This window comes from Tripterygium wilfordii, chromosome 2 (assembly GCF_013401445.1).
Source record: "Tripterygium wilfordii isolate XIE 37 chromosome 2, ASM1340144v1, whole genome shotgun sequence".
Lineage (NCBI taxonomy): Eukaryota > Viridiplantae > Streptophyta > Magnoliopsida > Celastrales > Celastraceae > Tripterygium > Tripterygium wilfordii.
Genome location: NC_052233.1, coordinates 1,598,338 through 1,622,644, shown reverse-complemented (window position 1 = coordinate 1,622,644; position 24,307 = coordinate 1,598,338). Strand labels below are relative to the sequence as shown.

The 24,307-nt window shown below is 36.7% G+C and overlaps 4 protein-coding genes across 7 annotated transcripts; 1 reads left to right on the top strand and 3 right to left on the bottom strand.

Annotated features, from left to right (window-relative positions):
* Positions 1-8,419: 8,419 nt before the first annotated feature.
* Positions 8,420-9,159, bottom strand: LOC120017174 (40S ribosomal protein S16-like). Its single transcript, XM_038870306.1, has one exon. The coding sequence runs from the start codon at positions 9,040-9,042 to the stop codon at positions 8,608-8,610; it is 435 nt and encodes a 144-aa protein (XP_038726234.1). The 5' UTR covers positions 9,043-9,159; the 3' UTR covers positions 8,420-8,607.
* Positions 9,160-9,202: 43 nt separating this feature from the next.
* Positions 9,203-13,199, top strand: LOC120017158 (protein IN CHLOROPLAST ATPASE BIOGENESIS, chloroplastic-like). 3 transcript variants are annotated; one of them, XM_038870276.1, is made up of 12 exons: positions 9,203-9,443; positions 9,672-9,732; positions 9,862-9,945; positions 10,697-10,771; positions 10,877-10,919; positions 11,038-11,095; positions 11,368-11,535; positions 11,605-11,667; positions 11,762-11,856; positions 11,953-12,034; positions 12,617-12,727; positions 12,850-13,199. In XM_038870276.1, the coding sequence occupies exons 1-12, from the start codon at positions 9,354-9,356 to the stop codon at positions 12,988-12,990; spliced, it is 1,071 nt and encodes a 356-aa protein (XP_038726204.1). In that variant the 5' UTR covers positions 9,203-9,353; the 3' UTR covers positions 12,991-13,199. The 3 variants fall into 3 exon arrangements, with proteins under 3 accessions (XP_038726204.1, XP_038726212.1, XP_038726223.1); XM_038870295.1 differs by having other exon boundaries at positions 9,286-9,443; positions 9,596-9,732; XM_038870284.1 differs by lacking the exon at positions 9,672-9,732.
* A 412-nt stretch (positions 13,200-13,611) lies between these two features.
* LOC120014472 (filament-like plant protein 7) lies at positions 13,612-19,346 on the bottom strand. Of its 2 annotated transcripts, none has more exons than XM_038866434.1 (6): positions 18,877-19,346; positions 17,816-17,918; positions 17,288-17,420; positions 14,806-17,173; positions 14,650-14,710; positions 13,612-14,344 (listed from the first exon to the last, which is right to left on the bottom strand). In XM_038866434.1, the coding sequence occupies exons 2-6, from the start codon at positions 17,912-17,914 to the stop codon at positions 13,865-13,867; spliced, it is 3,141 nt and encodes a 1,046-aa protein (XP_038722362.1). In that variant the 5' UTR covers positions 17,915-17,918; positions 18,877-19,346; the 3' UTR covers positions 13,612-13,864. The 2 variants fall into 2 exon arrangements, with proteins under 2 accessions (XP_038722362.1, XP_038722371.1); XM_038866443.1 differs by having other exon boundaries at positions 17,288-17,414; positions 18,877-19,345.
* Positions 19,347-19,706: 360 nt separating this feature from the next.
* On the bottom strand, positions 19,707-20,387 carry LOC119980308. The gene is made up of 2 exons (XM_038822964.1): positions 20,326-20,387; positions 19,707-20,175 (listed from the first exon to the last, which is right to left on the bottom strand). The coding sequence occupies exons 1-2, from the start codon at positions 20,385-20,387 to the stop codon at positions 19,707-19,709; spliced, it is 531 nt and encodes a 176-aa protein (XP_038678892.1).
* Between the last annotated feature and the right edge of the window lie 3,920 nt (positions 20,388-24,307).

Here is a 24,307-nt window from a genome sequence, read left to right as displayed (position 1 = left end):
ATTATCCAACATGAAATAATCCTGCAAAAGCAATAATGCCCTAAGAACCAAACAAAACCAGAGACCAGTGAAAGCACATCAGTAGGCCAAAGTTAAGGGAAGCATATTAAACTGACATTTGACTCGCAGAACCTTCACAAAAAATTATTTCCCCTACAATGTAATGACCTTTAAAATGGAGATTACAACTTTCCCCATTAAAGCCGGAAACTAAAAAGAAACCAACACAGCACCATAATTTATGTGAAAAAACGTAATGCAATAGTATTTTGCAAGATAAAACACATAGACACACACCAACATATCATTGAACACATACATTGTTACACATGTTATGATATGAGTTTTGATGATGAAGTGTGCATTCTATATGTTGATCAAAATATGTGTTCTATGTTTGCCATGCATTCTTAATTATATTCTGAACTTGTTTCTATCCTTTAATGCTTTAATTTGCAAGGCTAACAAAGATCAAGACATGAAGCTTTTAATCAAGCTTACAAGTCACTAAGTTTCAGGTTCCAGATTTCACTATGAATTGTCTTGTTGTTTTGGCCTTTGCTACTCTTAGACAAGTTAGCATATCACAAGTTGTCATCCTATAAAGTCAAAGCTTGCTGAAATTCAATGAATGAGTGCAGAAAATAAAGATTAGCAGCTGATTTGAAATGACAGCTAGCAAAGCATGCTGAAAATTAAATTATGAAGACTTTCCTAGCACCTACAAACATCACATGTTCAAGTTACTGCAAAAAGTTAAAGATGGCTGCAATTGTTGAAAAGAAAAGCAATGAAGTAGGTGAAAGAGATAAGAAGTCAAATGTGGCTGTAAAAGAAATAAAAGAGATGACATAAGTTGTTTGAATTATTGAAGAGATAAGAAGAAATAAATGGAGAAGACAAGAAGTAAAAGACAGCTGCAAAAGAAATAAATGGGAGCTGAAATCTTTCATATCACAAAGCTTTAAAGGTCAAAAAGGTATAGCTCAATGCAACGGACATATTTAGGAATTCTAGTGCATATAAATGCTTATACATACTTCATAGAAAGATACAGAACTTGATTCCAATTCTCTGAGAGTTTTACAAGCATTCAAGCCTTCATTCTTACTCAGAAAATACTCGAGCTTCATTGTACACTCCTTGATCATTATAGAGTCACTTTGTACACACAATTAAGAGTCTAAGTGCTGGTGGTTAGCTTACAAAATCACAAGAAAGTGAGGCTGGCACTTGGTAAGCCAAAACAGCCATTGTAAAGTGAAGTTGGCACTTTAAACAACAGCTGGTGTAAAGAGAGAGGCTTGGCTCTTCAACAAGCAAATCATAGTGGATTCAAACTCTCAAGGAGGAGCCTTGAGGAGTGGATGTAGGACTATACGTAGCCGAACCACTATAAATCTGTTTGCACTCTCTTACCCTACTCTTTACTTGTTTATTTGTGTGTGTGCTTGTTGTATTTAGTTCTAGTACTTGATTCCTACTTGAACTAACCTAGACCTCAAGCTTATATTCACTAATATCAAGTTTCTATAAGATTTAAAGTAATCTGAAATCAGTAGGTTTAAACTCAAAATTGACATATTTTTAAGGGTAAAACAATTCACCCCCCCTCTTGTGTTACCTAGATTCTTTCAATTGGTATCAGAGGAAGGTTTTAAATTCTCATAAGAACTAACATTCTAGAGAATTAGATGGCTGAAGAGTTTGGAATGTCAATTAATAAACCACCATTCTTTAAAGGAAAAGACTATGCTTTTTGGAAAAATAGAATGGAGATTTTTCTACAATCAAATGACATTGAGTTATGGGAAATTGTAGCAAATGGACCATATAAACCAACAAAACAGATCAAGAAAGGTGAAGAAGAATCAGAGATTGATAAACCTAGAAGTGAATGGAGTGAAAATGACAAGAAGTTAGTGTCCTATAATGCAAAAGCTAAAAACATATTACACTGTGGACTAAGTAGACAAGAATATAATCATATTTCTACATGTGTAACAGCTAGAGATATATGGAAGAAATTAGAAGTTAAGCATGAAGGGACAAGTCAAGTTAAGGACTCTAAAATAAATATTCTTGTTCATAAGTATGAGTTGTTCAAAATGGAACCTCATGAGTCAATATCTGATATGTATGGAAGGCTTACTGGTTTAGTAAATGATTTAACTGCTCTTGGTAAAGTGTTTTCAGATGCAGATCAAGTTCAAAAGATCCTAAGATCTCTACCTAAAAAGTGGGATGCCAAGGTGACAGCAATTCAAGAATCAAAGAACTTGAAGACATTACCTCTTGAGGAACTCATTGGTTCCCTAATGACTCATGAGCTAAAATTGAAGGATAGAGAAGTAGAGGAAGAAGAGGACAGCAAGAAAAGAACTACTGCACTTGCTGTACATAGTTCCCATGAAGATAGTGAAGATGATAGTGATGCTGATACAGCTTTGCTGGTTAAAAATTTCAAAAAATTTATGAAGTACAGGAAGAAGTTTCCTAACAGAAGCAAAAGAAATGAAAAAGGTAAAACAATTGATGAAGTTGTTTGCTTTAATTGTGGCAAAGCAGGACATGTTAAAAATGAATGTCCAAGGAGGAAAAAAGCACACTACATAGATAAGAAGAAAGAAGATAAGAAAGCACTTAAATCTACTTGGGATCTAGATTCTTCAGAGTCGGACCAATCTGATAATGAAGATATCAGGGCAAACTTTTGCCTAGTTGCTAAGGAAGAAGCTCATTCTTCTGCAGAGGTTAGTGAATCTGATTTGGACTCTGATTATGATGATATTTCTATTGATGAATTATTTAAATCTTTCCAGGAAATGTGCAATCAAAATGAAAAACTTATCTTTGTAAACAAGAACTTGAAAAAGGAAAATACTAGCTTGAAAGATAAAGAGAAAGCATGTCTAGAAGAAATAAGTAAATTACAAAGCAAGCTTAACAACTTAAACATAGAACTAGAGGAGCTGAAAAATTTTAAGGACGTTACTATGCCTGATAATTCAGATTTGCTAGAAGAACTTAGATGTCTAAAAGAAAAGAACAAATGCTTAGAAGAGTCTTTTAAAAAATTTTATGCTAGTTCAGACAAGCTTGATAACATCCTATCTATGCAAAAACCATATCTAGATAAAACAGGGATAGGATACAATCCCACTAAATTGAAGGAAACATTATTAGAAAGAAGCAAATTTGATTTTAATGCCTCTACCAGCTCAGTAATTAAAAATTCCAGATTCAGGTCAAGAACTATAAATAAAAAAATTGTCCAAATTTGGGTTCCTAAAGGAACATATGTTGTTGATACTAACCACCAAGGACCCCACAAAGTGTGGGTACCTAAATAAACACAAATTTTCTGCAGGTTTGTCTAAAATCAAGCCTTAAAGCTTGTGAATGGTTTCTGGACAGCGGGTGTTCTAGACATATGACTGGAAATCCAAAATTGTTTTCGTCCTTCACAAAGAAAGAAGATGGAGGATATGTAACTTTTGGAGACAATGCAAAGGGTAAGATCCTAGGTATAGGGTCTATAGGTAATCTCTCTTCTTTTTGCATTGAAAATGTGCTCTTGGTAGATGGTTTATCTTACAATCTATTAAGTATTAGTCAATTAACAGATAGAGATCTTAATGTGTGTTTTTCTAAGAAAAAATGTCTTATAACAAGTGCTGAAAATGTCACAGCTTTAACTGGTTTCAGAAAAGGTAACGTTTATAAAATTGACTTGGAAATGTTACATGCAAGTTCTGTAAAATGCTTAGTTGCATCTGAATTAGTAATTGAAAATTGGCATAGAAGACTTGGACATATAGGTATGAGCACCTTAGCTAAATTGACTAAAAGAGGGCTAGTTAAAGGAGTTCCAAATCTGAATTTTGTCAATAATGGTGTCTGTGATACTTGCACAAGAGGCAAGCAAGTGAAAAGCTCTTTTAAACCTAAAGATGTAGTTTCTACTTCAAGGCCATTACAACTATTGCATTTGGACCTTTTTGGTCCTAGTAGAGTAAAAAGTCTTGGTGGAAAATCTTATGCTTTTGTTCTAGTTGATGACTATACAAGATTTACATGGGTTCTATTTTTAGCACATAAAAATGAGGCCTTAACTGAATTTTCAAAACTAGTAAAGAAATTGCAAAATGAAAAGAGTTGTTGCATATCTAGAATAAGAAGTGACCATGGAGGTGAGTTTGAGAACAATGAATTTGTAAAATATTGTGATGAACAAGGTATTTCACATAATTTTTCAGTTTCTAGAACACCACAGCAAAATGGTGTGGTGGAAAGGAAAAATAGAACTTTACAAGAAATTGGAAGAACTATGATGCTTGAAAACAATTCACCTAAGTATTTTTGGGCTGAAGCAATAAATACAGCTTGTTATGTCTCAAATAGGTTAACAATAAGACCTATTCTTAAGAAAACCCCTTATGAGTTGTGGAATGGAAGACCTCCTAGAGTTGACTATTTTAAAGTTTTTGGATGTAAATGTTTTATTCTAAATACCAAGGATAATCTAGACAAATTTGATTCCAAATCTGATTTAGGTATCTTTTTAGGCTACTCATTGGTTAGTAAAGCCTATAGGGTGTTTAATAAAAGAACTAAATGTGTTGAAGAAGCAATACATGTTAAATTTGATGAATTATCTACTCTAACACCTTCTTGTGAGAAAAATGTGGATATAGTAACAGAAATTGCAGAATTAACAAACAAGGAAAAAGCTGGTACAATTTCTCCAGAGAAGGAAGATGACTCTGAAGAGGAAATTGACATTTTTGGAACAAAGAAACAAGAAGAGAAAAATGAGTATGAAACTCATGAAAGCACAACTTCAATACCAACCATAGTAGTGGATCCAAAGAAACCAAGGTACACAACATATCATTCACCAAAAGAAATAATTGGTGATGTACATGAAGGAATTCAGACCAGAAATTCCAGGTTATCATCTCTTAATGTTTTCAATTTTGTTGCACTCATTTCTAAGATTGAACCTAGGAATATAAGTGAAGCTATAGATGACAATGATTGGGTTATTGCCATGCAGGAAGAATTAGATCAATTTCAAAAATGTAATGTATGGGAACTAGTTCCAAAACCAGAAAATAAATCAATCATAGGTACTAGATGGATTTATAGAAATAAAATGGATGAAAGTGGTGTAGTTACAAGGAATAAAGCCAGGTTAGTTGCACAAGGTTATAATCAACAAGAAGGCATTGATTTTGGTGAAACTTATGCACCCGTAGCTAGAATGGAAGCCATAAGACTATTAATTGCATTTGCATGTTACAAAGGAATAAAATTATTTCAAATGGATGTTAAAAGTGCTTTCTTGAATGGAAAAATTAATGAAGAAGTGTATGTTAAACAACCACCAGGGTTTGAAGACTTGAAACATCCAGATTATGTTTTCAAATTAAATAAAGCTCTTTATGGATTAAAACAAGCTCCTAGAGCCTGGTATGAGAAGTTGTCCAGCTTCTTAATTCAATGTGGTTTTAGCCGTGGGAAAATTGATAATACTTTGTTTATTAAGATTAAAGATCAAGATATACTACTAGTACAAATATATGTTGATGATGTGATTTTTGGAGCTACTAATGAGTGTATGTGCAAGGAATTTGCTGCAAGAATGCAGGGGGAGTTTGAGATGAGCATGATGGGTGAACTTACCTATTTTCTTGGCTTACAAGTGAAACAAACGCCTAAGGGAACACACATCAATCAAACCAAATACATAAAGGATCTTCAGATCAAATTTGGAATGGACAAAGCTAAACCTTCTCCAACTCCTATGGCTACTACAACTAAACTTGACATAGACTCAGAAGGCAATGAGGTAAATTCAAAACTCTATAGATCCATGATTGGATCTTTGCTATATTTAACTGCCAGTAGACCAGATATCATGTTTAGTGTATGTTTGTGTGCTAGATTTCAATCAAATCCTAAGGAATCACATCTAAAAGCTGTCAAAAGAATTTTTAGATACTTAAATGGTACCCCTACTTTAGGATTATGGTATTCTAGAGAATCAAACCTTGATTTGTTTGGTTTCTCTGATGCTGATTATGCAGGCAGCATAATTGATAGGAAAAGTACCTCTGGCACATGTCAATTTCTAGGAAGAATGTTCGTTTCCTGGTATTCTAAAAAGCAATACAGTGTGGCTCTATCAACCACAGAGGCAGAATATGTAGCTTTAGCGGGCTGTTGTAGTCAACTATTATGGATAAGACAACAACTAAGTGATTTTGGACTCACATATTCAAAAATCCCAATTATGTGTGATAACACAAGTTCAATCAATCTATCAAACAACCCTGTGCATCATTCCAAAGCCAAACACATAGATGTTAGGCACCATTTTATCAGGGACCATGTCATAAAGGGTAATGTTAGCATAGAATACATTGACACTACTCACCAACTTGCTGACATTTTTACAAAACCCTTGAATTCTGAGAGATTTAAATTCTTAAGACATGAACTAGGTTTAACTCAAACATCTTAGTTTCTACCATGCATCATTTCAGGGGGAGCATTCAATATTATTCTTTTTGATTATTCCAAAAAGGGGGAGAAACATTGACAAATTGACAAACATCAAGACTTAAATTATTTTGTCATCATCAAAAAGGGGAGAATGTTATGATATGAGTTTTGATGATGAAGTGTGCATTCTATATGTTGATCAAAATATGTGTTCTATGTTTGCCATGCGTTCTTAATTATATTCTGAACTTGTTTCTATCCTTTAATGCTTTAATTTGCAAGGCTAACAAAGATCAAGACATGAAGCTTTTAATCAAGCTTACAAGTCACTAAGTTTCAGGTTCCAGATTTCACTATGAATTGTCTTGTTGTTTTGGCCTTTGCTACTCTTAGACAAGTTAGCATATCACAAGTTGTCATCCTATAAAGTCAAAGCTTGCTGAAATTCAATGAATGAGTGCAGAAAATAAAGATTAGCAGCTGATTTGAAATGACAGCTAGCAAAGCATGCTGAAAATTAAATTATGAAGACTTTCCTAGCACCTACAAACATCACATGTTCAAGTTACTGCAAAAAGTTAAAGATGGCTGCAATTGTTGAAAAGAAAAGCAATGAAGTAGGTGAAAGAGATAAGAAGTCAAATGTGGCTGTAAAAGAAATAAAAGAGATGACATAAGTTGTTTGAATTATTGAAGAGATAAGAAGAAATAAATGGAGAAGACAAGAAGTAAAAGACAGCTGCAAAAGAAATAAATGGGAGCTGAAATCTTTCATATCACAAAGCTTTAAAGGTCAAAAAGGTATAGCTCAATGCAACAGACATATTTAGGAATTCTAGTGCATATAAATGCTTATACATACTTCATAGAAAGATACAGAACTTGATTCCAATTCTCTGAGAGTTTTACAAGCATTCAAGCCTTCATTCTTACTCAGAAAATACTCGAGCTTCATTGTACACTCCTTGATCATTATAGAGTCACTTTGTACACACAATTAAGAGTCTAAGTGCTGGTGGTTAGCTTACAAAATCACAAGAAAGTGAGGCTGGCACTTGGTAAGCCAAAACAGCCATTGTAAAGTGAAGTTGGCACTTTAAACAACAGCTGGTGTAAAGAGAGAGGCTTGGCTCTTCAACAAGCAAATCATAGTGGATTCAAACTCTCAAGGAGGAGCCTTGAGGAGTGGATGTAGGACTATACGTAGCCGAACCACTATAAATCTGTTTGCACTCTCTTACCCTACTCTTTACTTGTTTATTTGTGTGTGTGCTTGTTGTATTTAGTTCTAGTACTTGATTCCTACTTGAACTAACCTAGACCTCAAGCTTATATTCACTAATATCAAGTTTCTATAAGATTTAAAGTAATCTGAAATCAGTAGGTTTAAACTCAAAATTGACATATTTTTAAGGGTAAAACAATTCACCCCCCTCTTGTGTTACCTAGATTCTTTCAACACATACCGTAGAGAAAAAGCGATCAAGAACTAGCAAATGTAAGTAGATGTAAATGTAAATAAAAGTAACACAACTATCATTCTCCAAAGCATAAAACTTTAACAAGAAAACAATGAGCGTAACAAGCTCTACTACACATCAACTCAAAATTTAAGTAAAAAATCAAAGCTTGTGCTTCTCATTCGGCAGCAAATCTTATATAAAATTATCACTCACTGTACAACTCATTTCAAGTGGAAACCACCGAATACGGTGACATAAAATCCTACAATAAGAAATATTTAAAATCCTACAATAAGAACAAAAACTAAATAACATCTCGACAAAATCAGGGAGTTGCTGACTGTTTTGCAGCGGAAAATCCAGTCCATGTGGTCAAATTCAATGATGTAGCAAGGAATTCTCTATAACATTCCACCATAACTGAAGAATTGAAGGCATAAAAGCAATGCAGGAGACAACCGAGATTCAAAAGGCATGCATTTGTAATATGAACTTTTAACTGGAAAACATACTGATATGGTCTTTGAACAAGAACATCAGATCACTAAAACCACAAAATCTATAGGTCTCAATTACCAAAAAAGACCAGAACCTGAAGTATGCCAAAACAGAAGCACAAAACGAACATTCCCGTTCAACGGTAACTCTTCTGGAACCTTGCACGAGCACCACGTCCACCAAACTTCTTGGGCTCGCAGCGCCTGGGGTCAGAGGCCAGCAGCGTTCTGTCATACCTGTAGAGGATGTCCCTTATCTCCTTCTTGCTCTGCTCGTCCACGTACTTCTGGTAGTAGGCGACGAGAGCCCTGGCAATGCTCTGACGGATGGCGTAGATCTGGGACGTTTGCCCTCCACCGTTGACACGGATGCGCATGTCGACACCTGCGAAGCGGTGGCGTCCGAGAAGGAGGATGGGCTCGTAGGCCTTGAAGCGGAGGACCTCGGGCTCAACCAGCTCGATAGGGGAGCCGTTGATCTTGATCAAGCCCCTTCCACGCTTGCAGTGGGTGACGGCCACCGCCGTCTTCTTCCTTCCGAAACATTGCACCGATTCTGCGGCGGCTGCCATGGTTGTATCCCCTCTATTACTGTGCTTATCGACTCGGCGACGGAGTAAACCGGAGAGACTGGAGAGAGAGAAAATGAAGGCGGTGAATTATATATACGACGGTTGCGTTCAGTATACACATGGAATTTAGGGTTTTGGTTGCAGTGAAACTGCCCTTGAGGCTGCATATAATTACACATTTTCAAAACGTTGCGTTTCAAAATAAGACGGCTTGGATGGTTCTGCTTGTGCTGCGCATCTTGGCTTCTTATCCTTTTTTGCTGTGAACTTGACCAATCGCTGGACTTCCCTGGAGAAGAAAACCAAAATGTATGCTGTTGGGTTGCAAAGAATCCCTTTTGCTGCCTCTTTCCCTCTCCACCAAGCAAGATTTGGGGTTAAATGCTCTTCCTCTTCTTTTGGTAAGAACAATCATGTAAGAGAATATCAGTTGTTCTATTAATATCTCCATGTATCTGATTCTGGGATGTGAATATGTGAACATGGTATGCATTCTTGGACTCAACTTGGAAATGTTTTTTTTTCCTGGTATGGGTCTTCACTGCATAAGAAGAATGTCGAATGTTGTAATCGTGGGGATTTCAGTTAGGTTTATCAGAATTGGAGTTTGTGAGGATTGAGTTGCGCAGGTGCCACGGATACATTACCTGCCTGAAATAAGTTTGATAACCAATCAATTCATTGTAATGGGTATAATCCTATATAACCTTCCTCACTTCTTAGTTTGCTGAATTGAGATTACTATTGGATTAATCCGTATGATTAATTATGTGTGTTTTTCAGTTCAGTTCCTTATACCATATGTTAATCAAAGTGCAGGCCATATATCATTTATCAGAGATGTAGCTGTGACCCAACCTCCTGAGAATCTCCAGTATTTGTTGAAAATGCTTCAAACTAGAGGTAGGAAATGCTGAAACTTTCAGACTTTCCCATTTTCTGTTATGATTGCAGCAATGTGTTTCTTATAGTGTATCTAAAGTCTACTGTTTGGGACTTCTGATAATACCTTGATATGCTGCTCTTTGATTTTTCTTATGCTTTCTAAGGCTAGTTTACTATCTGCCTTTACCTTCATCATGGGAGGAATTCTGTATAGACTCTGGTTGACATGTTCTGATATTGACTTTCATTATGTTTCAACTTTCAACCCCAAGGAGTTAGCTTAGGTGACAAGCCGTCCGGGATAAGCCTCTGACAAAAAATAATGGGGTGATGGTTTGAAGCTTCACTCACACCATAATTTCCTTGGGCCACCCCCAGGTCATATGGACCAGCTGGTACTTTTACCTAGTGCGGATGGGCTGCGAGGAAAAGCCTCTGATACCATTGTTAGAAAAAGAAAGAAAAAAAAAAACGACAACGCAGCTTCCACTATGCTTCTGGTTCAATGAAGTCAGAATGAATATTTTTTTCTTTTGTTTCTTGCTTGTTCTCATTAGCTATCCTATTTACGTCCTTCTCAAACATCTTTTTTTCATTGATAAGCTGGAAAAGATTCCAGAAAGTGGAAAATCACTGAATACTTTTCATGCAGCTGGGATGCCTTGTGCTCAAGGCCCAGAAGCTTTATGAAAATTGAGAACAAGATCCTTCTCTACTGAGACATGTTCGTCTTTTCAACCGATAGATCATGTTGATGTTTGAATTACAGGTGAAACGATCATTTCTCCTGGATCTAGGCAAGGATTAATCCCCCTTGTTATTCCTTTATCAGCGAACCTCTCAGGTAACAAACTAATAATTAATTGCTGAAATCATATTGTATCCAAAAGTCATGAATGTCTTCGTAGGAAAGAATTTTGTTTAATTGCTTCTTTTTCTATTTATTTAGGTGCTGTAACTGCATTACTACGCTGGCCAACAGCTCCAGCTGGGTAAGAGATTCATATTACTATTGGGTTGTTCCATATACATGAAATTGCAACCTGGCATGTGCTTAAAAAAGATTTTGTTTTTTTATTCATATTTGTAAAACTGTTGGTATTCACACAGAATGGAGATGCCAGTTGTGGAAGTTCGCAAGCATGGGGTGTGGCTTTTAGCCAAGAATGTAATCCATTATACTTAAAGCATGCATTTACATGTACATTTAGATTGGATATGATGTAGTTATATGCATCATTATATTGTACATGCTGTACTATTTTGCAACTCAAAGTTCCTTCATTTTTTGTTTCTTTATTCTGGTTCGGAGTGGGGGCAAAAGATTCTGTCAGACTAGACTTAGAACGGCAACGGATAGCTTGAGGATTTAGTTCTTCTGCTAACACTTCAATTGCAACTGCATAAAACAACTTAAATCTTCCGGCTTCTGCAAAACAGGTTGATCAGTATATTCACAGAATTCTGGTTGAAGAAGATGCTAAGAATTTAAGTGAAAGTAACGGTGCGCTATTTCATGCTTCATCAGAAGCTGGGAAAAAACTTTACAGAAGGGGTGGTTTTGCTGAATCTCAGATATCTAATGTTGACATTTACCTTTTGAAAGAGGTAAAGGAAGAGCTTTATATGTTGCGTTCATAGAAAATGTACCTGATGACAGTTTTTATAATAACTTAGGTTGGGCTGTTCCCAGATGTCTTAGAGCGTAAAGTGAAGCGTCATTTTGAGCAAGGAGATCAAGTAAGATATTTGTAATTTTGAATTTTATGATGTGATTAGCATTATAATAGGTTTAAAACCAATATAAACAAATTTTTGTGATTGGGGTTGGAAGGTTTCAGCAATGGTGACGGGAGAGTTTTATACCAAGAAGGATCTTTTTCCAGGATTTGGGCGGCCTTACGTGTTTAATGCAGAAGTTTTGATGAAGTCAGTAGAAATTTGTCTTCATCTTTCAAAATTTATCTTTTGAGTTTATTTGTATTTTTGTAATCCTCAAGTAGCTCATTTAACGACTACATGTAGAGTTGGGCGTATCTCAGAATCCAAAGATGCTGCAAGGGTTGCTTTGAAATCCCCTTGGTGGACTCTAGGTTGTGAATATCAGGCAAGATTTTTTTTTTCCTTTTTTTTATTCTTCTTCAATAGAGCCATTATCTCAAAAGTTTCGAATAGGCTACATGAGTTTATGAGAAAATCAACAGGAATACACTACGTGTATTTGTTTCCACCATTCATTTTTATCTAGGATCATACTTTCATCAACTCCTATTGAATCTATATTCTTTATTACTATTTCAAGTCATATCTTTTTATGTTTTGTTCTTCGCTTCTTACTCTCTCCTATATAAATTCTCTCGATTCTCCTTACCGCCATGTTGTTATCTCTTCGTTGAACATACTTATAACATCTTAAACGGTTTTCGCGCAACTTATCTTCAATTTGTGCTTTTACTACCTTAGATCTAATAATCTTAAGATGGTTTTCTCGCAACTTATTTTCAATTGGTGTTATTCCTACCTTAGATCCAATAATCTTATTTCTTATCCTATCTTTCCTCGCGTGGCCACACATCCAACGAAGTATTTGCATTTATGTTACATGCATTTTTTATTGTTAGGTTTGCTATTAAACTTTGTTGTTACAGATAATTTATCCTGTGTTGATTTTAGTCGGCCACTTCTTCAGGAAGTTGCTACCATTGCACATTGGGAGGATGAGCAAATTGAATATATGGAGGAGAAGGTGACAGAAGAGGGAAGACAAGAAGATCTTAAGAAAGGAAAGGCGCCTGCTCAGGTAATGTTTTTGTGTTGTTCTTTTGTTTGATTAGTATGATAACCACATACGGTCCGGTACAAGGAGAGGTTTATTGTTGAAGTTGTGAAAATGGCACCATGAGTTATAATTTTCCATTGCAGATTGCATTGGATGAGGCTGCATTTTTGTTGGACTTGGCTTCTATTGAAGGATCATGGGACAATTGTTTGGAGCGCGTCGCTGAATGCTACAAGGAGGCCGGACTCAATGAAATTGCAAGATTTGTTTTGTATAGAGATTGAAAAGCGACTCACTTTAGTGTTGCAATGGTACAATCTATGCGTCACAAGTTCAATTCTTGGAAACTACGAGCGTCTTGCGCACAAGAGTTGTTTACCTAGTAGGAGATGAGAAGTATTATTTGAGTTATTGTTTCTGCTTGAGTTGGATTCAAGAGAAAGAAATTGGGAATAATCTATAAGTTAATGCTCATTTGATGCATTTCTATTTGCTCTGTTATTCAAATGCTTATTGCATGAGCAAATAGGCTCTCTCTGTCTCTTAATCAGTTGCATCTTGATGGACATCTTCTACTGAGCTGAATTTTTGGGAGGCAAGTGGAAGCAAAGTGTGAATTCTCACAATTTTGCCTTCAATTTTTGCTTTCTTTTCAAAATCCCTTCTCTCAAGCTTCCAAGCACACTAAATCCAAGTTGGCACTAAGCTTAGAGTGACATTGTGTCAATGAAGGTAACTGACCTATCATCGTGTTTTCGAAGATTTCCAAATCACCAAAAAAAAACCAGATAGAATGTCAGGGAAAATTATGGAGCAAGGAAATCTCTGTGCTGCTAATACCCAGGGATACACCATTTGACATCCCCGGTTATATCCAGAACCTGTGGAGCATAAAGACAAGGACAAAGTTGCATATCCAAATCCACATTTATTAATGTCAGCAATACTTCAAGAACTGTACATCTCACTTTATCACATTAAACAGAAAAACAACTGAAAAAAGGACGTGCAAATATTTACTGTCTCGGACAATCAAGGTAGGACAACCAGACACCATACTTATCGACAATCATACCAGGAAGATGGCTGACTAGTTTTCTTGGTTTCACTGAGTATTTGCTACCATCTAGGCAGCAAAAATTTCCTTGATGTTGGGGTTCATCTTTTCCCAGTCACAAGTTTCTGTTTCTTGCTGTTTCCTTTCTTCCTTCTCATTAGTAGCCTCCTCAGGAAGCCGATCCCTCCTTGTTTCTTGCTAGGCACAACAGCCAAGGCCCCAGCAGTCACGTTACCAGCCTTCTGCTTTGAGCCAAGAGATGCTTCGGGAGCACCCGCTAAGGCCGTAGATAGATAGGGTGCAGGTTCTAGCTTCTGCATTTCTTCAGTGCTTTCCATACTGGGAGATTTGAGAACCTCTACTTTAGAATCATTTTCAGCGAGCATTTGATCACGTAAGGATGAACGTTTGATTATGTTCCTATTATGGGTCAGGGTTGTTGCAGGGCTGGTGGTAGAGAAAACCTTGTCGATGAGTACTGCATCTTTTGTTGAAGCCAGTGCTTTCAACTGTTGTCCAAGGTTAGCAATAGTTTCTTGACACTCTGCCAATTTTACGGAAGCAGCTGCAATCTCCAAAACCTGCAAGTTTGAACAGCTACATTAATATGGACTTTTATACATGATTATATCTGCATATGTTATACTTTCCTTGATTGAATATGATGACTTCATTGTTACATGAAGTTGAACTCGGCAGATAATAAATATAACAATATACAATAGCGCTGAATAAAATAACTGTCTTACAAATTGGCAGTTAAAAGGGATTAGCTTCTATGCCGCTTCTTCAAAAATGTTAAATATTATGTTAACTGTAATAAATACAATAAACTTTGGAAATATCAGGCATATCAAACTTCCATGTTAAGATGTCAGTGACTTACATTTTGTGATGACTTTTCCTCCTGATTTCTGCTGTAGTTCTGAGCTTCCTTCTTTTGAACACTGTATAGGTTAATAAATATTCAGAATTCTCTCTTGTAAAAAGAAAAAGGAAAAAAAGATTTATGAATAACAGAAGCTGAAGAGTTTATAGCTACCTCTCTAGTTGGAGATGAAGCTCAAGACATGTTGTTTCTAATTCCTCACATGTGTTGCTTTTATCCTCCAACTCAACCTCCAAAGATGACAATTTTTTTATGACCTCGTTCAGTTTAGCCTTAGCAACTGTCAGCTGGGTATCAAGATCTTCATTCATCAATTTCAGATTTTCAATCTCATCTTCGGTCGTTTTATTTGATTCTCTCAAAGTTTTTACTTCCATTTGCATGCTTCCAATGCTTTGTTCTGATCCCTGAAGTTGTAGTGTCAAAGCCTCACTTGTATCTTTCGCGGACAGTACGCTGGCTGCCATACCTTTCTTTTCAGACTCCACAATTTTCTTCTCTTCTCTTAATCTATTGTTTTCTTCTTGCAGACTACACTGAGTGTTCCCCTTTGGAGACTGGAAATCTCGGTCACATGCAGAAGAATCTAAGCGCAAAGCTGATGGTTGCTCTTCAGATCTATGATGAACATGTGATTCCACAAGAGGACCATCCATTATAGTTCCTGCTTGATTGTCATTTCTTGATTCACTCCAACCAAAGTGCTTCTTGATTTTATCCCTAGCATTTGAAGCATCTTCAAGGCTAACGTAGTTGTTCATAATCCAATCTAAAGAAAATGACAGGTTCTGAGCAAATTGTACAATGTCAGTTTTCCCAATCAACAGATCATCACAAGTATGAACAAATTGTTCTAGAACCGAACTAAGTTCAGAAGTTCTCCATTGGAAAACATGCACATAGTAATCTGGAGGTGTGGCGGATGCTAAGGAACTTTGATCTCTCTCAGAACAAGTATTCGGAGTATCCTTAATGACTAAAGATGTTACATTGATCCCCTTGATCAACTCAACAATTTTGCAGATCGACTCACTCAAATTAGATCGACTATGTTGTTTGTTGATTTCCTTTACTGAGATGGCCAGTCTGGAAGCTTCTTTAGGTGAAGACATGTTTGGAGAACCACTGATTAGGCGAATACCAGAGTCTCTCGCCTCGCAGGGATTTGTATTACTTTGATGACCGAAAGCAATTTTAATGTCCTCAATAAGTTCACCTACACTTCTTTTTGAGATACAATGCTGCTTAAGGATTGCACTCAAAACAATCTGTAGCCAGTCGAAAGGTTTATCAGCTCCTGCATCTTTCATGTGAATTTCCAGCTTGGTATTACCTTTTACAGCTGGAACTATTTCCTTGTCATTTAACCCATAGGGATACATATCTCCAGAAGGAGCTTCTACTGAAACGATAGCTAGTTTTTCCATCTCGACGAAGTCATCCATTAAACTCATTTCTGAAACCCCAATGGATTTGCAGTCTGGAGTCTTGAATTTCTCATTCTTGTAATGCTCCAGTTCTGATTTTAGAGCGTTTGCCCATGAATCAGAAGAGCTAATCCCATCATCACTGGAAAGGTCAAAACTAGTAGACAGATAACGTTCATTTGACATAGGACTACCCCTTGTCAGTTCCATGTATTTGCGACAGCTGGAGAGATCTTTCTGCTGTTCATTAACTTTTGATAATCTTGAAATGGTCTGTGAACACCGGGTACTTGGAGAATGGAATTCAGAATTCTTATTGGCCATTATTTCTTTGAGAGATCTATTTTCTTCTTGCATATCACGTAATTGCTCGATTAGGAAACTAATCTTCTTATTAGTACCATCTGATACAGGAGCATCTCTGACAACTATATCTCTTGTGGGACTCAGAAATTTTCCTCTCAACTCTGTCTGATTTGTTACCATCATTTGGCCTTCCTTCTTGATCTTTGTGAAAGCAGCAGGACCTGGAAACCTTTTACGCATCTGGAGGTGGAGTCTCTGACATTCTGCTTCTAACTTTGTGATTTTCTTTACACTCTCCAACTGCAGTCTGTGTGATGCATCAGCAGATCGTCGGTAATATTCAATCTCCTCATTCCGAATCTCAAGCTCCTTCTCGAGCATGTGAAACTCATATTTAAGAAATGCATTCTCTTTTTCTGTGGAATCTAATCGAGCCATTAGTGCATTAAATTCTGCGGCTGCCTGAGTCTGGCGTGCATGTAGATCTCCGACCAATTTTTCTTTCACTAGAAGGGCCTTGGTCAGAAGAGTCTTCTCACTAGCCAAGTTTGCAAGTCGTTTACCTGTTTCCATCAACTTGTCCTCAAATTCCGTTGATGTCTTCATGACAGCATCACAAATTAAGTGCTCCTGCTCTTCTTTAAAAGAGGCCAGTATTCTCGTACTTTCCTCCAATGCAGCTTCAGACTGAGTCAATTTCTCGTTTGCTGCCACTGCCTGCCTTCGAGCTTCTTCTAGTTCTTTCTTGAGGTAATCTGCTTCCCTTAGAGCTTGTAGCTTCTCCAGGCCTAAAAGAATATTATCTTATTAAAGAATGAGCCAAGACTAATGGATACAGTAATTAGCTAACATTTAAAAGGTAGCATTTCAAACGAAGAGAAGGAGTAATAATGACAAATCACCTCCAGTAGCTTCTTGAGCCGCTTCCCCTTGTTTTACCGCCAGATCATCTTTATTATGACAATCAAGGAGGACAGAAGCTAACTTCTCGTTTAGGTTTCTCGCCACCCTATCTGGCCGCACCTCGTTCTGCATCTTATAAGAATAAACAGGTGTTATATATCAGTCAAATTTAACATGTCTGCCATGAAATAAGAAGCTTACTGCATTCATCATGAACCTATGCATATGAACACAAAATTTTCATCATCCATCACAATGGAACATATGGAAAAGGAAAATAACTGAAAACGAAGCAAAGGGCTTCAGGCATATGCAACACTACAAAGGAATCCAGTGACATAGATCAAGAGGGATCAAGAGGGACGTTGCACCTACCCAGGTGGCATCCCCTCTCCACAGTACCAGGAAGTAGTGGACACTGGACAGAGTGTTTAACACCACTTGGATATGTGAATATGCTTATCAATCAATCAATACTGGACACATTCAAACCTTGAGTTCGATAAAAAAGAGAAGCTTCAATTTACCTCTTCATCGATTCTTTTGAAAGAAATGTCGACTTTGTCAGTTGCAATGATTGTCTTTTCTGAGGACTTTCTCCTCCAAAGCCTCGCCTTCTGGTCCATATTTCTATTTTTTTTCAAATAACCAGGAAAGATTAACATTATCTACTTAATGCACAAAATAGTGAGCAACTATTTATAAACAAGAGCAATTCCTGCGAAGACAAAGGGCTGGAAATGGGGGAGCAACAAATGCATGTGACGTGAAGAGAAAGGAGACTGAACACTTGGTTGCTAGATATATTCAAGTGAGTCCTTTACAATGTGTGGTACATAACATATTTTTATTTTCTTGTCAGCATTTAACTCCGAGTTCATACAAATGAAACTTTTTCTTTAAATTTCAAATGCCACTGATGATATAAACCAATAATGATCGCAGAAACCACTGGGGAGGCAGAAATCGTGGCACGCGAATATTATGGTGTTTGTTAAAGCAGCATACTTCATCAAAACTTAATTCTCCAAATAAAAGCATGAGTCATTGATCGTGTAGCATATGCGCATTATCAGATGCTGCGATTTCTCATTCACCCAGTCATTGCAAGGTTACATAGTCACAACACAAGCAGTATATAAATGGGAAACTCCTCATCCTTTGAAGTGGATCATTATGATTGTCCCTCACATTAGAGGGGACTAATCTGAGAGAAATCATGTCATATGCTTATATAAAATACATCAACCACTGAATTCAGAGAAAGTTAGCAACATGGGCAAGCATGAAACGTACAATTGCAATCAACAGATGCGGGTGAAGTTCACAAACAAGATTGCATGAATGTCGGAGGAAGAAATGCAGTATCAAATTGCTAATTGATTCCTCTAAAGAACCAATTGGTGCTTCAAATTACAACTCATCAACAGCTAATTGACTCAATTTACACATCAATTGGTAAAAATTTTGCCAGTGAAAGAAATTCAGCCGTTACAACAGAGAATTACCACTCATGCAATTCATCCAAATTAGACAAAACCAAAAGCTGACATGGTAGAAGAACAAAAAAAACCCAAGAGAGACATACTTGAGTGGGTGTGGTATGCGAGTGTCAGTTGGTCAAGTTATGAGCTTGTTCATGGATCACCCAGCAAGCATTATCAGTAGATGAAGAGAGGGAGAGACAAAAAGGTTTAGAATGCAATCCAGAAAAGGTAGGATTGGTACTGGTAGGGTCAAAAAGAAGGGAAATGTGAATGATGAATGTTAAATCAACATAGGATGCTCACAAGCTCCACCGACACTGTTGCCACTCACTCGTGATATCCTGAGACACAGAGAGAGAAAGAGAAAGAGAAAGAGAAAGAGACGAAGTTTTATTCCATGGAAATTTCACCACAGGTCCACAACCCCAAAAACCAGAGCCGAAAGAAAAGTAGAGAAAAGCCAAAAAGAAAAGAGGAGGATGGGTTGCGGTCATTGGATTAGATAGCGACGGTGGGTAGCAGAGAGTCAATCCCACACTGATGACGACTGTGTGAAATACACGCGACCGTAACTGGCATGGCTGTGACTTCATGAATATTTCATAAAGACGTATTGAATTCGCCCAGAAGATGCGGTTGAGGGAGTCTTGGCAAAGAAAAAGTTGACAAAAAAAGAAAAGGTATGTATGATGAAATGATGATGTCTGAGATATTTTTATTTTTTATATTATTTTATCTTTGATTTGATATTTATTTATTTTTTTTCTGTGTGATTTGATATTAAACTCATATTTTCATAATTGGTTTTCCCACCCTCATAATTGATTTTCTCATCCAAAACAATTAAATAAAGTATCTTATTATATCACATCAAAGTAGATTGACGAGTACATTTAATATATGCTGCAAATTATTCACTATACGGAATGACTCATTCGTTTACAAAATCATATCTATATCTAAACCACTGAATCATAGTAGGAGGCATCAGGTAATCATCTGTCAATGCCAACTGAACAAAGTGATTGCCATTCACAAATCTTATTGCTATAGTTATACACTCATGTCCAGGTGGAGGTATAAAATGCAAGGGCAAAAAAGGCAAGCAGTGTTCATAACTAAAAAGGTGTAACGCCACATTATATTTAGAAGCAATCAAGTGACACATATCTGGCATTGACATCCAGTTTTCAAGCGGTGTTGGTCCTTCTGTTTCAAAAAATATATGTGGGTTGTGGATAGAAAATACACGCTCATAATCACCAAATAGATCAACATACTCGCCCCAAAATATTCTCAACTCACCAATCAAGTCTTGTTGAACGTTGGCCCATGCATTATTGTCATACCCTAATAATCCAGTAGGTGCCCTAAATCCATAATTTTCATCTACTTTACATCTGTCACAGACAAGATATAAAGCCATAAAATTAGCGAAAACTGTTTTTTCTTTTTTTTTTGTATTATGGGGCTTAATAAATATATTTTTTCCCCTTTTTCTTCTTTCTTAAACATGTTTTTTTTAGCTTTTCACCGTGCTTGTATTAAACCTGTTTATTTCTCTAGGTGGTATGCACATATATGTGGGGCTTAACAAGTGGGGGTATGCCATTATGTCATCTTGCTTATGATGATTATCTTGCTTGTTACTAGTGCGTCTTAAAAACCATGCGAATTGCCATTGCTTGTGCAGATATAGCTTTTGGCTATAATGAAACTGACAAATTTTACACAAAAATTTGGACTAGCCTCGCATGTTAAGATATAGGTATGATTCTGTAAACGAATGGGTCACCCTGTACAATGAACAAGTTACAGCATACATTAAAGGTACCCTCAATCCACTTTGATGTAATATAATAAGTTATTTTATTTAATTATTGGGGGTGAGAAAATTAATTATGGGAATGTGAATCTAATGTCAAATCGCACGCAAATCAAAAAAATTAAATATCAAATCAAATATAAAATAATATAAAACAATATAAACCAATTATTGGAGGGATGGGCTGAGAGAATACCACTTCTCTTCATTTTTATGTATATTTTTGCTCTTTGAAGTGACACTTAGAGTACCTTTCAAAAAAAAGTGACACTTATAGCATCTTCGATGACAATAATCAAAATGAGTCATTAAAATACCCATTTAATTATTGTTACGATACTTTCATATCTCATTCGATTTCTAAAAAAGTTACCAACTCCAACCCAAGTAATCAGATGAGTAATCATTTCTCAAACTCATTTAAATTAGCCCATTTAAAGTAATCCATTATAGGTGGCACATCTCCAATATTAAAAATAATTCAATAAAAATTAAATGGTTAATAATTTAAAACCCATATTAGAAACGAGAAAACCTTGACAAAACGAGATCAGAGAACCCAAACACAGCGACTCATATCAAAAACGAGGGAAGAGATTGTGATGATAACATCGTAAAGGGTCGATTGCATATAAAGGGAAGAGAGATATAGTCGTTGTTCCTCCAATAGCTCTCACCAACGATTCTATGTCCTTTTCCCTCCACCATTTACATCTTCTTTATTTCTATCTCCTTCAGAACTAATTTTACATCTAGAGAAGTGGAGAACCATTTTTTATCACCAATTTGATGCTTTCCGTTGGAGGCTTGTTTTTGTGATTTGGCACATCAAATTGGCAGTAAGGAGTTTTGATACCCCATTTAATGTCTCCCTTGGAGATGCTATTAGCGGTTAGGGACAAGAATTTGGCCCGTAATTTTACAATACAACTATTTATTTTAAACACACATGTAAGATCTATTTAGCATTCAACAGTTCATATTGATTCGAGGTGAAATATGATCATATTTTAGGTGTTAATCTTTGAATAACTGCTCCAAATTGAATGACTATTCTAGGTCCTACAAGTGACCGATTTCTCATCCTTGAATTTCTTGTTGATATCTTGACGATTGCGGCGGTCGAAAGGGATGCCTTGGGCAGGATTATCGCTGGGAATTCAGATATTGTTACAACAATGGGGAAGGGGGAGCGTTGGTAGCACAATTGGTCGTTCGTAGGGAAGAAGACAGTTGATTCAAATATCTCAACAGTGGATAGAGGAACTCTGTGATTCGACACACTCTTAAATATGTATCCAACGATCTAAATAACAAAAAAATCTAACAGAGTGATGTGAGGTATAGATGTGGCAACCCTCCCCGAGCCCAGGACAAACATTGGGAGTATTGTAGTGGGAGAGCTTTTAGTCACACCCCAAAGTTTGCTAAGCATACCCTGACTTTGTTGACTTTGCTTTGACTCTGTCTTTTTTTTTTCAGACCTACTCTTTATACCCCACCCCCCACAATCTCTTTCTTCTTTCTCACGAGCATCCATTGCCGACCATGGTGTCGTCGCCGTCCAAGCACCAATTCGATAACCATTACCACCACCATCAAATTGAAGCCCAAGCCACCACAAACTAAACTCGACCAACCCCGATGAGTTTCGTCCACCGTAACCGTCAAAATCACATTCGAAAGTCCATGGCCACAGCGAGAAAAGTCGTCCGTTTTTCGGTCAAGACATTGCCAGAAATTGACGACCCGAGTTTGATCCCAAACAATGCATTTTTGGACGATTTGGTCTCGAATATCGACTCTAGGATAACTACGAGCCGGAGTTTCACGTTTTCAGCAAGCTTCAATTCGAGAATGACCCTAATAGACGACGATATGAACGACGGCGACATATCTGACTACAGGGTGCAATTGTAAAATGTCTCAGATTTATGTACTTTTGATATATTTATAAAAGTTTAGAGTTTTCATAGGTTACACTTAACAAATGGGTATATTCTTCAAGGCCCCGTTTGGTAAGGGTTTTTTAGTAACATTTATATTACTTGCCATCCAAACGAGCTTTTCTTGACACATATTTCAAGACCATTTTTTCAGCATTTTATACTACTTTGGAAATGCTACAAAATGGAACAATTTCACTAGCATTTCAGGGGCCAAAGTCCATTTTGTCCTCAATTGGCGAATACCGTTGATACAATCGACGAAGTTAAATTAATAAATAAATTAATTGTTATTAAAACTTTAATTAATTTATTAATTTATAATTGACTAAGTATCTTTAATTTATTTTAATTCATAATATAAATTTTATAAATTAATTTCTATGTTTGGATACAACTATATTTCTCAATTACAACTAAATTACGTAATACCCCTGCACGTAATTTATCATAATATGCTACACAGTAAAAATGTTACCAATAAAAGTTCAACCAAACACTATGCAACATTCAAACAATATATCTACTACTAAAATTGTTCAACATTTCTGCTACCACCATTTCTATTGACATGTCTATTGCATTGAAAAAGTTTTATCAAACTAGACCTTAGTAAATATTGGGGGTGTGATTAAAGCTCCCCATTGTAGTGGGTTTGTACGATCTGAACACACAGACATTTTTGCAAATGGGCCTTATCGAATTCGTGAAAGATCAACCGCCTCCTTCCACATCATCAAAACCACGTGGCAACCGACCTTTTCGTAAATATCTCAAGCTTATCAAGGTCATAAACGTAATAATACCCGAAGGAGCAAACACCTGTGGTTCCATCACCGCCACATCTCCATCTGTCTTTCTTCGAAAGCAAATCTCTACCGATAAGCACAACAAAGAAAAGGGGATCCATACCTGCAACCCCACCTGAACTCCATTCAACACCGACCCGACACTCCCCGAGCCCAGGACAAACATTGGGAGTATTGTAGTGGGAGAGCTTTTAGTCACACCCTAAAGTTTGCTAAGCATACCCTGACTTTGTTGACTTTGTCTTTTTTTTTAAGACCTATACTCTTTACACCCCACCCCTTCACAATCTCTTTCTTCCTCCTCACGAGCATCCACTGCCGACCATAGTGTCGTCCTCCAAGCACCAATCTGATAACCACTGCCACTAAATTGAAGCCCAAGCCACCACGAACCAAACTCGACCAACCCCAATGAGTTTCGTCCACCGTAACCTTCAAAATCACATTCGAAAGTCTATGGCCACAGCGATAAAAGTCGTCCAATCCGAACAATCTGATCACAGTTGGAGGAAACCGACACCACCTTTGGACTCATCATGACAAGACACTTCCATTCCACTCATTTTTCGGTCAAGACGTTGTCAAAAATTGATGACACGAGTTTGATCCCAAACAATTCATTTTTGGACGATTTGGTCTCGAATATCGACTCTAGGATAACTACGAGTTGGAGTTTCACGTTTTCGGCAAGCTTCAATTCGAGAATCACCCTAATAGACGTCGACGTATCTGACTACGGGGTGCAATTATAAAATGTCTCAGATTTATGTACTTTTGATGTATTTATAAAAATTTAAAGTTTTCATAGGATACACTTAACAAATGGGTATATTCTTCAAGGCCTCGTTTGGTAAGGATTTTTTAGTAGCATTTGTAGTATAAATGCTACTTGCCATCCAAATGAGCTTTTCTTGACACATACTTCGAGATCATTTTTCCAGCATTTTATACT